Source organism: Phoenix dactylifera, chromosome 10 (assembly GCF_051530095.1).
Source record: "Phoenix dactylifera cultivar Ajwa chromosome 10, Ajwa_hap1_PhDact_Kaust_v1.1, whole genome shotgun sequence".
NCBI lineage: Eukaryota > Viridiplantae > Streptophyta > Magnoliopsida > Arecales > Arecaceae > Phoenix > Phoenix dactylifera.
Genome location: NC_143199.1, coordinates 26,234,955 through 26,250,324, shown reverse-complemented (window position 1 = coordinate 26,250,324; position 15,370 = coordinate 26,234,955). Strand labels below are relative to the sequence as shown.

General features: G+C 36.0%; 1 protein-coding gene across 2 annotated transcripts; it reads right to left on the bottom strand.

Moving 5' to 3' along the window:
* Positions 1–920: 920 nt before the first annotated feature.
* Positions 921–13,053, bottom strand: PRMT7 (protein arginine methyltransferase 7). Of its 2 annotated transcripts, XR_015969408.2 has the most exons (15): positions 12,570–13,043; positions 11,653–11,875; positions 9,862–9,987; positions 9,118–9,282; positions 8,919–9,037; positions 8,744–8,844; positions 6,896–7,161; positions 6,204–6,440; positions 5,966–6,039; positions 3,398–3,491; positions 3,130–3,279; positions 2,911–2,985; positions 2,700–2,743; positions 1,456–1,552; positions 921–1,288 (listed from the first exon to the last, which is right to left on the bottom strand). XR_015969408.2 is itself a non-coding variant. In XM_039115556.3 (14 exons), the coding sequence occupies exons 1-14, from the start codon at positions 12,965–12,967 to the stop codon at positions 1,146–1,148; spliced, it is 2,268 nt and encodes a 755-aa protein (XP_038971484.3). In that variant the 5' UTR covers positions 12,968–13,053; the 3' UTR covers positions 921–1,145. The 2 variants fall into 2 exon arrangements, 1 of the variants encoding a protein (XP_038971484.3); XM_039115556.3 differs by lacking the exon at positions 2,700–2,743 and having other exon boundaries at positions 12,570–13,053.
* Positions 13,054–15,370: the final 2,317 nt, after the last annotated feature.

The following is a 15,370-nucleotide window of genomic DNA, read 5'->3' as shown; positions in this document are numbered from 1 at the left end:
CAAAATTATCATTATAATAAGATAATATATTATCATAAAATAATAAGATCATAATCCAATTTGTATATAAATAAGAAATAAAAAAGTATTGTATGTCTAGAATATATAAATAAAATATAGTAGAATTATTAATAGTTATGCTTTTATTTTTAAATAAAAATATGATCACAAAAATACAATAAATTTTAATTAAATATTAATGCAACATAATATAGGTACAAATTCAAAATATTTTTATTAATATCAACATATATTAGCAAGTATGGTTGCTAATAATATCATTAACTTTTATATTAATTTCGCGATGCTTTATTTAATATAATTTAATAAGTTAATAAGTTTCTTATTAATCTATTCATAAGCTTTTTATTTAATATGGTATTAAATAATTTTTTTATTAATAATGTTATTAAGATAGATACCAAGAGCTTTGCCGAAATAATGCCTTCATTTTAATACATATACGTACGTACGTACATACATACATATATATATATATATACACACACACCTGTGTGTACGTACATACACACATAAATATATATATTAAATATATTAGATGACCCCTAACATTTGGTATCATAACTATTTTGCTTCCAACCTATAAAATAATTGCCGCTAAATATATTTTTTCCCTGGATAGATATAGATACGTTAATATTAATTAAATATTAAATTTTTATCCATATGTATTTTAACCCGTTACAAATACAAATTTATATTTTTTTATCTTCTTCCTCTCTACACTAAAATCCTCTAGCCTACGTTATGGCCCACAAAAACTCTTGCCACGTTTTTCAAAAGTTATCCATAAGCCTCAACATTACATACATTATGCTTTCATATCTCATTGTTGATTGGACATAAGATCGGCAAATGAAAACTTTATTTATTTAGTTAAGTCTTAATAGTAGAGTTCCTTTCTTTATTATAATAGAGATTGATATCAGCTATTACTTCACATTAATAAGTATCCCAATTTACAGAACATGTATATTTAACGGCTGAACACGCATCAGCATTACCAAGCCGTGCCCGTCTCACAAACAGAACAGAGATCATTCAGGAGAAAAACAAACTATAGAGTAAGCAATTAATAAATAAACGTACAGATGGTTTAAAGACATCGTCTTCTGTGGATCCAATCAAGATGATGAGAATGAGGATTTAATGGTGACTTCGCCAGTTGAAGGGTCAAAAAATGCCTCAATCTCAGCAAAGCACTCAACGGCATCGACTGCCACAGGCTTGCTCAAAAGCTTCACTCCTTGTTTCCAATATCTGCTATCTGAAATCAACAGTCCCACAAGAATGAAAATATAAATAAAAGAAAGGCGATACGGCTTGGAATATCTTGGATTGTACACAAGTTGTTTCTTCATTAAAAGTTCAAGGACAATGAAGTATTGCATCAGGAATACTGGAATGGAACAAGTGATTCGCAATGATGCAAACCTGGCCCAGTTGTCAAAACAATGGAATTTTTTTCATCCATCACCCAATCAATCCAAAGTGCAAAACCATGGCATAATCCTGGCTCCGAAAACTCAATCTGCATAAAGAATGAAGAGGTTGGAATACTATTGCTGAAGAAGTAGAAAACAACATGATCAGAATGCCCCTTAGTAAAGTACATGGAGAGTTGGCTAAAAGCGTATCCTTTGGAACGAAAGTTCCTGGTATCATGCCATTGTTCATTTTATGTAATTTTTCTTCATTGTTTAACCAGTTGACTTCATTTTTTTCAATTTTTTTGCCATTTTGTATCTTGCACATGTGTGAGCCACACCTCTCCAGTTTTCATTACCTCAGTACCCTATTCTTCTTTTCAATTGTTTTCATCAATTTGAAATTTTAACCTAATCCTCAGCAGCATCAGGATCTTAATTTCCAAGACCTGTCAGTAACTTCAAGGCCAGGACAATTAACCACCTCTCATATTTCATTGTTATCATATCTTTGTTCTGCACCCATCAGACCTCCTTTATTAGTCCATACAAATGTAGGTTTCTTGTTCTACAATAAGCCTTTTCTTTTGAAATTTGTAGATTATATTATATTGTATGTGAGTGGCTTTTTGTAGGCTTTGATAAAAATAACTTTTCTATTATCTTTGGTTGTGATCTTTGGGAAGTAAGAAACTTTTTTGTTGTTTGGAAAGACATAACTCAGTTGCCACTTTCTGCTTATGGGTTGAGCAGCTTGTTGATATCAAATTTGATGAGTGCAAACGATGTGAGAAGCATGCATGGAAGCAATGGAATTGAAAGATCTGAAAAGATGCAAGTGGTGAAAATTATGGCTTTATTTGGGAAGGTACATACTCCAATCTCGGCTAATTGAAAACATCAATAATGAAGATCAAATTTAAGCTATAACTGTCTGAGAATCGAAAGGAATCCTCGGGAACAATGATATATGCCTAATTAAATGGATTGCAGGCCAAGCTGTCTGATATATGCCTAATTAAATGGATTGCAGGCCAAAATTTGTAAAGGCCTGTCACAACATTTGAGAGAAAGACTGCTTCTGCCTGTTTCATTATCAAAAGATCACCTCGAATCAAGTACTGGACTAGATATTAGTTGCACCCACCAACTCAAAGCATGTAGACTCTTTTATTAATTATAACTCTGAATCCAGGAGTTGACAAAGAAATTTACCAAAGATGTACTCAGAATTTAATGAGAAATCCTCACCATTTTCATGTATAAAAGTAAAATTCCATATGATGAATGTAAATCTGAAAAATGGGCAAATGAATATTTTAGCCAGTTGAGGACAATTGGATAGCATGCAATATAAAATAAAAATGGCCAACAAAAACATGCATTGGAGATCAAGTATATAGCATCTATTCAGGAAAATGTACATAAGGGCTACACAAAGAAGCCACTGAACAAAAAATACCTTTGTTTTTCCAAAACATGCATGAATTGGCTCTGAGAAATTAAACTCCATGATTGAAATTGCCTCACTAAGTTTCTGTTGGATATTAAGCGAGCAATCACATCAGTTTACAAGAATAAAACCAATCATTTATATAAGTCAAACCAAAAAAGTTTAATGGGTACATGTCTAGAGTATTTTCACAGGTCAAACTTATCTTCTACAATTTGATATACTTACCTTAACCTCACCACATTGCCATATATAATAAGGCAGACAAGGACCTTCCTGCATTGGGGGTAAGTCACCACAGGCCCCTAAAGTCTCATTCACAACCGAATGGTCAAAGCCCTCAACATCTTGGAGGCAGCACTGACTTCTCCATAAGTTCTGCATAAGAAAATAAATTTTCTAACACTACAATGACGAGAAAAGAAATCACTGGCTTCAAGCAATCAATTTATAGAATTGAAAAAAAAAAGGAGGTACAAATAGAAAAGAAACTCACCGGAAGTGACATGGCACAAACCTTCAAGGTTCCTTTACAAGGCATGATAAATACATCTTCAGCTAGAATTGAGTCAAGCAGAGTCCTCTCCTTCCTTCAATCAATTTAAAATGAACCAGAATGCTTAGGACTATGATATAATGTCATAAATAAGATAACAGATAAAGAAATCAAAAGGTAGCCCGCCTTGTATTGTTGGCTTTATCGTGCAAAAAGGTATAATCCCCTGAATACTGTGACAGACTCTAATTGCGTTAAGGTTTACATGAGCAATTCTACTATTTTCTATGTCGTGTCCTCGCAGGCACGATACAAAACACCTGTTTATCTGAAGGGACAGGTTTTGACCTTATTGGCATCATCTATTTGCTAATGTTGCACCATTATTATAGCATACTGATCGACCGTGTTGTCAAGATTGACACTGAGTCATAAATCATAGAGGAAGCTAGATCAGACTGGGTCATGTATCAAATTGCAGATGGTAAATTATTCCTTTTCCAGTTTCTTCAAAAATTTAAAAATATAAAAGAAATGTGACAGGGAAAAAAATGAGTCAAACACAAAGCAGATGAAGGATGAAGAGCCATATATAAGAAGCTTAATTTCTATATGCCCATATATAGTATGTCGACGAAACATGTATCATGTCTAATTATTAAAAGTATTCACATTCAACATATCAATTCAATTATCTTTAAGGTAGATTATTTTTAAAAAAAATCAGTTTTTAGTAAATGGTTGCAAAATACAAAGTCCTGCACTTGATCTAAATTCTGTAAACTCAAAATCTTCTGCTTCTTTATTTTCTAGGGGTCAAAAAAACCTAACAGGCTTGCTAACTTTATGTGCTCAGGCTAAGTAGAGATAAATATGCAATTCTAAAAGCCATATAGTCCAATAAATTATACAAAATGGACGTCCACATGATCTAATATGCATCTAATATGATCAAGTGAAGTTGGGTCTTATGATCCAAGGGATTGAATGATGCATACACAGATCTAGATCTTATACTGATCTTGATCCAAGGATGTGATCTAGAACATAATATTCAAATCTTGGATCGTCAATTGATTGGCACATGACAATAAAACATCTACAACCCTACAAAAAACTAGGAAAAGAATGTTTCATTCCTGATGCTTCCAACTTGGCGCCTCCCCCCCCCCCCCCCCCCCCCCCCAAAACAAAAAAAAGCCCACTCATTGGAACATGATGTGTGCAGGTGGAGAACTGTGAGAAATTTAGTATTATGACTTGAAGTACTTATTTTATTGTTTTTCATGCAAGATTTTAGTGATGCCATTATTTCCAATGTAAGACACCCCCCTCCAAACCATTATCTTCCATTATAATTGAAAATAATAACAATCATTTCCTCCCTGTGCGGGATTTTCTAGGACAAAAATAATGGCTGCTATTACATTCATTAGCCTCAAAAGACCACCTTTCCTAACTGATGCAGGAACTGAATTGTATCACATTCATTAGCCTTAATTATGCTGATTTAAAGTTCTTTAATTGTGGGCTTTAGATTAAACCATTAGAATGTTTTTTAATCCAATAATAGCCAATGAAGGTTGAACATAAAATCTTTAACTCCATAATTCTGGGAGGTACAAAGGGAGTCAATTTAGGTAAGTTTAGAGGTGGGTTACTGTTTATATCACTATAGCATGATAGTGACGCTATCTTTGTGAAGAGTCCCCAAAATGACTAAAATCCATCAACTTGTAGGTCAAGTTTCAAAGTCTTTATAAAGTGGGTCGACCAAAAGACTTATATGCTGGTTTTTTCATTGTGAAGGGTATTGAAGATTTGAGACCAGGTTCAGCTCTCTTGTTTCCTTCATCTCTCTTCCCCTCTTCTCATCATCTCTTTATTTTCTGCTACTTATTCCTCTCCTCTCTCGATTTTCTACTTTATTTCATAAATCTGCTGTTTCTCCCTGCTTCTTTTGAGCTTTAAATAGATCATATTGCTGTCTACAGATTTCTGTGTGTGTTATTTGACGTAGTTTGATTATAGATTTATATCTGATTGTCTAAGAGAGGTCCAGATTGTGATTTGGTTTATCTTTCTACATATAAGACACCCTAAATAAACATTCTTTTAAATAGCCATAGCCCTAAATCCAAGTTTTCTTATTGACAATCCTAATCTCAGAACCAGGACACCAGGCAATAAAGTCCTTCATAACCTTAATCCTTCACCTCAAGGTCCACCATTGCATGTAGGCAGCCTTAACCCCTCAGAGTCCTACATCACAAAACCTAGAAAAGAAATAAAACTAAGACAAGACAGTCAACCAAAAAATCACAAATTAAAGGCTCAAATAGCTAAATAAAAACTGCTCAAGTTACTGTAGCATAAACAGTACCCGTGAGCAAAATACCACAGTTTCTTTTGACCCAAAAAAATAACCAAATAAAACAGAAAACAATAACTAATAAATTGAGATAAAAATAAATTTTGATGCATCAAATTCCCATTATATAATGGCTATTAGAAAGGCCACAAAAGTTAAAAATGTAAAACAACAGGACATGGAAATCTCTTACTAACCAAAATCGAAGATTCTGCCATGGAAGCATTCCTTCATTTCCGTAATAATATGGTTCTCCTACGAACAAGTCAACCTACTTGAACAGACATATAACAACACCGATCTGTTAAAATTGAATACCAAACAATATCATCAAACTAAAACATTATTATATGCAGCTTAACTTTAGTGGGAATGCAGAAATCACTGTACAAACTCTCTCAATGAAATTTATGGTCATGGAAAACATGACATTACCTTTCTCTGTCTAAAACCATCTGAAATTAAGCATGCTGTTCTTCTACCAATAACTTCTATATGATCTATAGAGAAACCATTTGCATCAGCAACTGCTTGCAGATATCGAGCACCTTTCGCTCGCAGCCCGGGAAAGGTTGAGATAACATTTGAAGTTTTTGAGAGAGATGCAGTAAGAATTGTTAAGAACACACTGTCATCAGCAACAACACACAATGGAGATGATCTAACACACAACTGGACATAAAAAAGATTTCATATGAGTAAACATACAAGAGATTGAATATGAGCAAGGCACGCATGGTAGAAGAGAGAAAATGCAAAATCCTTATATAACAAAGTCAAGTAAATGGAAGAGAATGAAGAGTGCAACCATGGTCACTAGAATTCCTGAATCCCACGAAAATGCAAATTATTAAGAATCTTTTGGAATATATTTCGGAATAACAATTTTTCGTACATATGCTAGTCCAAGTTACAAATCAGTTTTATATTCGTCATCAAGAACTAAAACTACCTCAATAGTATATTCATGTTCAATATTAATGCTGATTTTTTTGTTACATGTCAGAAAGCTGTTTAAAGAATCGATATCAAGTAATCACATAAAACATGCACCATGAACCCAGATGAATGCTGGAAAAAGATCTGCCTGAATATAATAATCTCCAAAGATGAAAGCAAATTCTTACAGCATTTTTTACGGCTCTTATTAGGGCCAATCTCCAATCTTTGTCGCCATAAAGAGCAATCCTTTCTGGCAAAAGCGTAATAAGACAGTTTGCAGAATTGAAGTCATTATAAGCTCTCTGCTCATCAAACTTGAGACAATATGAAACGCTAGTATCATCGTGAACAGCTTTGAAGAGAACATGTTTATCCTTTGAGACAGGCATTCCTGTGCCATGAGTGAGCCAAACACATTGCTTCCAATGATTGCACCAATTTTCACCACCCACTAAAGAGAAAATATCAACATTAAAGTACATAATGTTAAAGTTAAACATCAAAAGATGAGAGTCATTTATGAATTTGTAAAATTAAACATCAAACTTTCATCATTTCTCACAGAGAATTGGTGAAAAGAAAATGTAATAACTACGTTTATGGCATGGAGCAATCTGACTCGTAACTTTGACACTTTGAAATGAAAAGGGGAAAAAGAATAAAAACTTAAAAAGGAACACGTAAAAAGAGGGTGTCATTCATCAACAACTATTGCACGCGGCATACAATGAAGGAAACTTCAAACTGGTCAAATACTTGCACTAAAGTCAGCAGATAGCAACATCAAAGCACAGCATGTAAGAAAATGAGCAAACTAGTCTAACAAAGATGATGAGAGAAAGCATGAATTGTATTACCACACAAAAACCACACTATGGCACCTCTGCTCAACCAAAACTCATTAACTAGAAAGTGATCAATAGCTTCAGTTTTGCTCATTTTTAATTGTCCAGGGAATGAATTTTGCATTCTACAACATATATAATATTTAATGTGGTATGCTCAACTGGCTCGTACTGGCCGGTTCAACACGTACCGGACCGGTCCGGTCCCTAACCGGTCCGGTTCAAGCATGGAAAATGGTTTCGGCCCCTATGGGTCCGGAAAAGAGCGGTACGGAGGCGTACCGGTGCAAATCGGACTGGTTCGCACCGGTACAAGCCCAGTACCGTCTTTTATTAGATGCGAACTAGACCGGTTCGCGCTGGTACCGAGCAGCACGCCCACGCACGCTATTTTATAAAGGACGGTTCAATACTGGTATGAACCGGTCCGAACCGGTCTCGAATAGGTCTGGTAGGCGATCGGTACGCTTACCGGTACCGGTTCAGCATACTTTGCTTCTGTGTGTATTGGGAATTTTAATTCATGACTAGCATCATCAAGCACATGACATGCATGTTTCACTTCTAGGTAGACTGCAGTCCCCCTTTCTCCTAAAAAAGAATGCATGATCAAGTTATAAAATCTCTAGAAAGTCATTGTAAATATTTTCCCAGACTAGAGCATCTCTGTGCATAAATCCATAATGACACTGTTAGGCTTGATTTATAGTTCAAAATTCTTGATGATAAATATATGCGAGTTGGAAGATATGATGTTCGCAATTTTTTTCTTTTGGGGATAATCCAACATCTGCTGTACATATTCACAGATCAAAGGCTATTTTCAAAAACTTCTATGATTTTCCATATTAACTCGGTCTGATATTTTTCTTTACCTATGATTTAATTTTGTTGATAGACTTATGAACTTCTAACCAAATTGATATGTACATTCATGTAATCAACAAAGAGAAAATTGATTATAGTTTAGCTTATATATGTCTTTATTTTTTATCATAACTAATATACTAAAACATTAGATATAGATACACTTCTATCAAGGCGAGTTTTAAAATCTCAACTTCTTTGGTTTCTAACAATCTAAAGTCTAAACTATTGGCAAATAAGAAGAAATGCAGAGATTTAGAATAAAAATATAAAGAAATTTTAACTTAAGGGCATAGCATTTATTTAGATGATTCGATTCACCAGAGGCATGTGTTGGTACAATCTCAGTATCGGAAGATCTCATCCATCTGGGAGCTGTTGAATAGAAGATTGATCCCTCATAGTCAAGCTGAAGCACCCACCTATAAATAGAACCAAATAAGGACTGTCATCTACGGAAGCTGCTGCAGTAATTAATTTGCATTATGACCGTTACCATGAAATTACGGCATGAACTTTTCCATCATCAATTGCTTTTACCCAAATCTCAGTTTCTCCATGACTGTCTGGTCGTTTCCAAAAGTCAAATTCAAAAATTTTGAACGGTTCTGACAGCTGGATGGATCCTACATTAGGAATAAAGCATTTGTATTTCCTATGGAAGCAATAGCATGTGAAGACAGTTAAGCTCATACCAATCGTATCTCTTGTGATATTGCATCACAATGCATGGCATATTGCTGTTGTTTTACATGGATAATCCTCTCTAATCCAGCTGGTGCAAGATGTATCCCATCCGATGCATTTAATTCACTGCTATACAAATCATGCAGCTTCCATAAGAATGTGCTTTCAACTAGCTGGGACATCAAAATATAATAGTTAAGCCTTGCTTCTTCAAGCATCTTGGATATATGATGCTAATTTATTGTGGGTATGAGCACAAAATCATAAAACAGAAAGATATTTTACAAAGAGGATATAAATAAACTTCACCATGAAAACTAAATGCATGACCAGAGAAATTCGAAATCTAGAATGCACTAATGCCAAATAATTCCTGAGGTTTGATGGTAATTTCCAAAGCCAAGAACTTAGATTCTAATTTACAGGAAAAAAAATCTTATGAATTTTCTAAAGGAAAACACAGGAAATAATTGCATATATTACTGGGGTCATACACTGAGGTTCCAAATGAAAAATAAAAAGGCAGACTAGAGCACTATAGAATTGTTTCTTTTATAGAAAAAGGCTTGTATTGGCAATCCTGTAGAAAAAATAAAGAAATGTGATTAACATGTCAACCATGAATTTTTCAAATGCTGGTTTGGGAAGAAAAAAGCATAGCATTTTTATAAAGATTTGTAGAAAGGGATTCTTTTTAAAAATATGTTGAGGCAGATCTTGCATGACAAATATAAAAATCAAAGGACATGTACCTGCCCATAGGTAGTGGCTCGATATGGGATTGTTTGGGGATTTTTCACCAATAGCATCTCATGTGCCTGCTGTAGAGTTGGTATTAGTCCTTCTCCCAACAACTCCGAGTCTAGTATCTCACTGACCTGCATATTAGTTGAATTTCCTTTTTCATATATGTAATAAGTGTTTCATGTGCATGCAAGATTGTCTTAAGGCCCAGATCAAACAATTGCATCCTCTTTTTGACCAAAAAAAGAGAACAATTGCATCATCTAGGATTGATCCAATGTGCTTTGGACAAGGCATGATTGCATAAATATATGGAGAATATAAGCATAAGAAGTAATCTTTTCTGCATATAAGATGGTCCATTTTATGGGGAACAAATTTGTAGTCAAAAACAGTTATTTGTAGTTTTATACATTACACAATTAGCCATTAAACTTGCTAAAATGTTGTCCTTTCTAATCTTTATATACCAGTCCTAAGAAATCCAATCAACCTCTAAATGGAAAATATCTTGCTGAATGTTAGTTTCTACATGAATGGTGCATCACCATATGAGTAGAAAGGCAGTGTAGGGACATAATTTAAATTTGCCAAATTTTATTTCTGGAAATTGGTCAACATAAATATGGATATGAACTTCTGTTATTAGACAGTTGAATTGGATATGCATCAGGAAGTTGTGATATCTCATAAATCAAAAGCTAAGTTGAATTGGAAAAATGAATGGTTGTTTATAATCCCGAAGCATCCAAATCACTAAATGGAAGAAGTTCAAGGTCCTCTATAAAAATTTCATATTTTTCCTTCTCGTGCTCTCTTCCAAATATTTAGATTGCTAAAAATAACCCTTTTGTGCATTTTATCCATATCCTACTGCTACATTTTTCCTTTAAATGCTCTCAATTTTTTATAGGAAATTCTTAAATTTTGAGATCCAGCAAGATGTATAGCCCTTGGGGAACTCATAGGCCAATAGCTACAGATTGGCTGGCAAACATGGCCAGACAATGGGAGGTCATACTGTTCGAGAAGATCATATTCCTTCTGAATTTTATTTGACAGTATATCAGGATCTTGCCCTGAGATGGTACCTACAAAAGTTATTTAGCTTAACAGGTTATCTACAGGGAAAAGGTAAGTAGCATTCAAATTCATGTTTCCTCAGAAAACTTCACAAAGATGATATAGTTTAGTCCACATCAAACATGTGCATAAACATTAATAAAAGAGAAAAAAAGGGAGACCCTTGGGAGCATGCTCACTTTAACATTGTTGCAGATACATATTAGCATCATTCAACCTTTAGACACAAGTAAGAAGAAATTTCTTTCTCGAAGATTGACTCAGTACATATAGTTGCAGGAAAAGCGAAAGGTTCTTGCGAAAAAATGAATAAATGAAATGCAGTTTTCCCTCCAAGTTCCAACTACCATTCTAATATTATAATTCCCAATATCAAAATTCAGTACAGGAGAAAAACCCAAGACATCCAAAAGTTTCACTACCACTCTTGAAACTTTAGTAACTACTAGATAGAAAAACTCATTGCCTATCACTTTGTATGTCTGGGAAATGGAATTTCCAAAGAGAACTAGAAACATGCTATTTTTTGGGGGAGAAAAAAAATGTTGGCTTACAACTTCAAGTTTCTTTGTCAAGGTGGTGTTTTCTTTTTTTTGTTAAACACTTTTTGCTATTTCTTTGTTCTCCTTTGAAAAACTCAAAAAAATCTGATCAAAGCTAGTATCCATGCACAGAATAACCAAACTCAAATTTTCTAAAGTGCAAGGGCAACCTACCAGTACATCTGCAGGTGAGTCAAGGTCCACTCCAACCCTGAGCTCATCAGAACGCTTGTGGAAGACCTTCACCTTCTCCTCCATTCCATTTGCTCGTAATACCCTCCGCAACAACTTCCCCATAGGAAGGTAGGATTCACAAGCCGACACCCTCTCCTCCTCTGTCCCTCCCAACTTTGCCATTGCCCGTCCAGCCATCATTGACAGCAGTCCGGTCCCCGCTCTAGGATCAGAAAAGTATTTAAAATATTTTCATAGAGTAAGCTTCTTATGATTAGTAACCCACAGCTAAGGCCAAACTTCCACCCTTTCACCCAAATTGCAAATAAAAAATTAGAAAATCTGTAGAGATGTTCTTGTAACATGATATCATTCTTCATTTATTTATTATATTAAGATACATTATTCAAACATATATCTAGCAACATGGCACAGGCACATGGATTTTAAAGTTAAAAGGGCATAATCACATCAATTTTGAGGTTTTCTTCTTCTAACAGTCTCATGAATGGAGTTATGACTGAGTCCAAAACATACCATAACATATCATAGTTCACAAGTAAAAAGCACTATATCTATAAAATTTGCACCTTTGCTTTTCTTGAACAAAAAGGAGAGGTGACTGGTATCTCCCACCATTATTTGATTTGTCTTAGTCACCTATTACCATATAATTACAACCATGGGAGCTTGTTGATAAAATCTTAATAAAAAGAACCAAATTTAACCAAAAAATATTTAGAATCAATAAAAGTGAAAATGAAAAATTGTTCCGTATCTGACTTCAGCTTCATAAATGCCCATCCACTAATTCCTCCTACTAAGAACAACCTATATTGCTCCCTTAAAACTGCTCTAAATAACAAATAAAATCAACAAAAATCAAAGAATAAAATTTAAAAATCTAGAACAATTACCCGATATCGAGGACGTGGCAGGGCTTGGTGATGGTTTTCTCGATCGCTTCGCGGAAAGCGCGATTCCGGGGGGAATCATTTAGCATATCGAGGTAGGAGGTGGTAGCAAGAAGGGACTTTGGGGTCTTCTTCTCTTCTTCTTCTCCTTCCTCCTCTCCTTCTTCGACGACGATCCACTCCGATTCGCCGGTCAGGGGGTTGACCCGGAGCTGGAACGACCGTGTCGGACCCGGCGGCGATGCGGACGCCGACGAGCTCGCGCTCCGCAGTCTCATCTCTCGGGCGGAAATGCCCCTGGCGAAGCGGCGAGGAGAGGAAATGAGGAGAAGATGAGGAAGGACGGAGCGCAGGTAATTTGTGGAAATTGATGCTTTCAAGCAGAGGAGAGGGCTGGGCATCGAAGACGACGAGGAGAGAGAGAGAGGAGAGGGTTTCTTTTCCGGCGCGGAAAGGGTTTGGGTTTAGGGGATAGAGAGGGTGCAGCATATGACGAAGGCGCAGATTAACTAACCTAAACCATCACGAGTACGAAAATACCATAACACATCCCATGCTCTATTTACTTTATTTATTTTTAGAATTTGCTAGTTTCTTATAATTTTTAATATATAATAATTATATTTTTTTTAACAGAAGATGTTACAATTCAAGCATTGCATAATGCACCCTCAAATATTGATTCAATACTTGATAGTTCAAATTAGGCAGAAGTACAAAATTTTATATTGGTTATAAATGTTTAACTTTTTTGGATTAATACAGCAGTTAAATTATGATTTTTTTGCCTATCAAAAGATACTATGATTGTTTTTGTTTGGCTGCTATCATCCATTACAACATTATCAATGAGCATTGCCGGTGTCGAAAATTCAATCCCATAATTGTCATAATAACCCTTGCAACGGCGTTAATGTGACCTTGGGTCTAGAGCGGAGAACCGATTACCTCCCGTAGGATCACGATAACTAACCAGCTCCCGCAAGCCTTTATTTCTTCCGGCGTTCGCTACCGTCCCCAACCAAAACCCAGATTGCTTGGCATCTCATGATGAATTTTGATGGCAGTCTACCAGCCGGTAGAGATAGAGCTGGAGCTACATTTGTGATCAAGGACCATAACTCCAAATTAATTGCTACGAAGAGACGACGTACCTTCAAGGCATCAGCTTTTGAGGCAGAGCTCAAAGCAGCATAAAAGAAAATCTCCTAAGCGCGACGTGTGTTAAAGATTGAGAGTATCATCTCTGATTGAGTGGATATTAAAAGAGGACAGAGGGGGACAGAACACTCGCTACTAGGTGACATCCATCGGATACTAAGAAAGTGTGATGTTCTTCAAGTTGTGCATGTGTTTCAAGAGATGAGCAAAGCAGTTGATTGGCGAGGAAGACGAGCGATTCCTCCCCTTCTTCCCGACTTTAAGATAAAAATCGCTGAAAATGGTGCCTTTTGACCCTAGCTCGTAGCCCCAAGGAGATACTAACCCTTATTGTGTTGGAATCCCTCGCACGCCGCAGAAAATTTCAGAAAAATTCTGCGCGCAGCGGAAGACATGCGCGAGATTCCGTTCATCGCATGAACATATTTTAAAACCGTCGTTCGTAGATAGATTAGGATTAAATACTTTTTATATGATTAAGAAGATCAGATCTTCACCTTGTGCGGGTAGATGATCACCGCAATCTGATGATCGTGGTATTTGTTGAAGGTTCGCTTAAAGCCGCACACGCGTCCGGCCTCTACAGGTATCCACACGAGGAGAGGACCGATTGAAGCCTTTGAATCTCCCCGGGGTGCTAGCTCCCTTGTAGAGAAGACTTTGGATGGATGAATCTCTTTCTTCTTGCAGCAAACAACTCCTTGATTGCTCTCCCTTGAACAAGAAGGATTGGAGAAAGAAGAATGAAAAGGGAGCAACAAGTTGCAGCCTTTTTATTTTGGTGGAAGAAGGAAGGGAGAAAGGAGAGCCAACGCCTCCTCCCTTTTTTTTTTTTTTGTTGGCGGCTGAAACCCTCAGAAAGGAGGGTGCTGTTCACGGCTCAAAGGAAGAGGAGAGAATCCCACGTTTTTCCAAAGGAGGGGTTGTGCAAGGGGCCCGCATGCCCTCCTTTTGAAATATCTAAGCGTGAGCTCCTAACTTTTAGGAGCTCATGTTTATCCTTTTTTTCTTTTTCTTTCTTTGCATTGCGGCTGAAAAAACCCAAAAGAGGGAGAGGGGTTCACGGCACCAAAAGAAAAAAAAAAAAAAAAAAAAAAAAACTCTTAAGGTGGCAGCCCCTATCCTTCTTTAATTTGGGTGTGGAGCTCCTAAAATTTAGGAGCTCCAACCTTATCCTATAAGGCAAGAGGAAGGGTGTAGCCCCTCCCTCTTTTTCTTCACGTAATCAGCCTAGGGAGGGGTACGCCCCTCCCTCTTCTCCCTATCACACACACGCCTCACTTAATCCAATTAAGTGGGGCATGGGGGCCATTTACAAGGTGGGTCTAATTCTCTTCCAAAGAGGATTGAGTGAACCCAATCTTTCTTTCCCTTTAAATCCTAATCTAATTAGGATTTCAATTAAACCATGACTCAATTGAACTCTTGAATCCTAATCCAATTAGAAGTCATCTTAATCTATTAGATTAAAATTAATTAGAACTTAAGAACTCCTAATCCAATTAGGACTTATTCAATTTCAGTCATAATCTAATTAGGACTTTAGAAATCCTACTCCAAGTAGGACTTTAATTTAATTTGAAATCCTAATCCAATTAGGACTCTAAGAATCCTACTCCAAGTAGAACTCGTAATTAAGTCCA

Excerpts from the sequence above, each read along its gene's own strand:
- PRMT7 (XM_039115556.3), bottom strand. The coding sequence starts at position 12,967 with ATGCCCAGCCCTCTCCTCTGCTTGAAAGCATCAATTTCCACAAATTAC. Across the intron at positions 11,876-12,569 it reads TGCCACGTCCTCGATATCGG|AGCGGGGACCGGACTGCTGT; the intron begins GTAATTGTTCTA and ends TTCTGATCCTAG. Across the intron at positions 6,441-6,895 it reads TAAGAGCCGTAAAAAATGCT|TTGTGTGTTAGATCATCTCC; the intron begins GTAAGAATTTGC and ends TTTTATGTCCAG.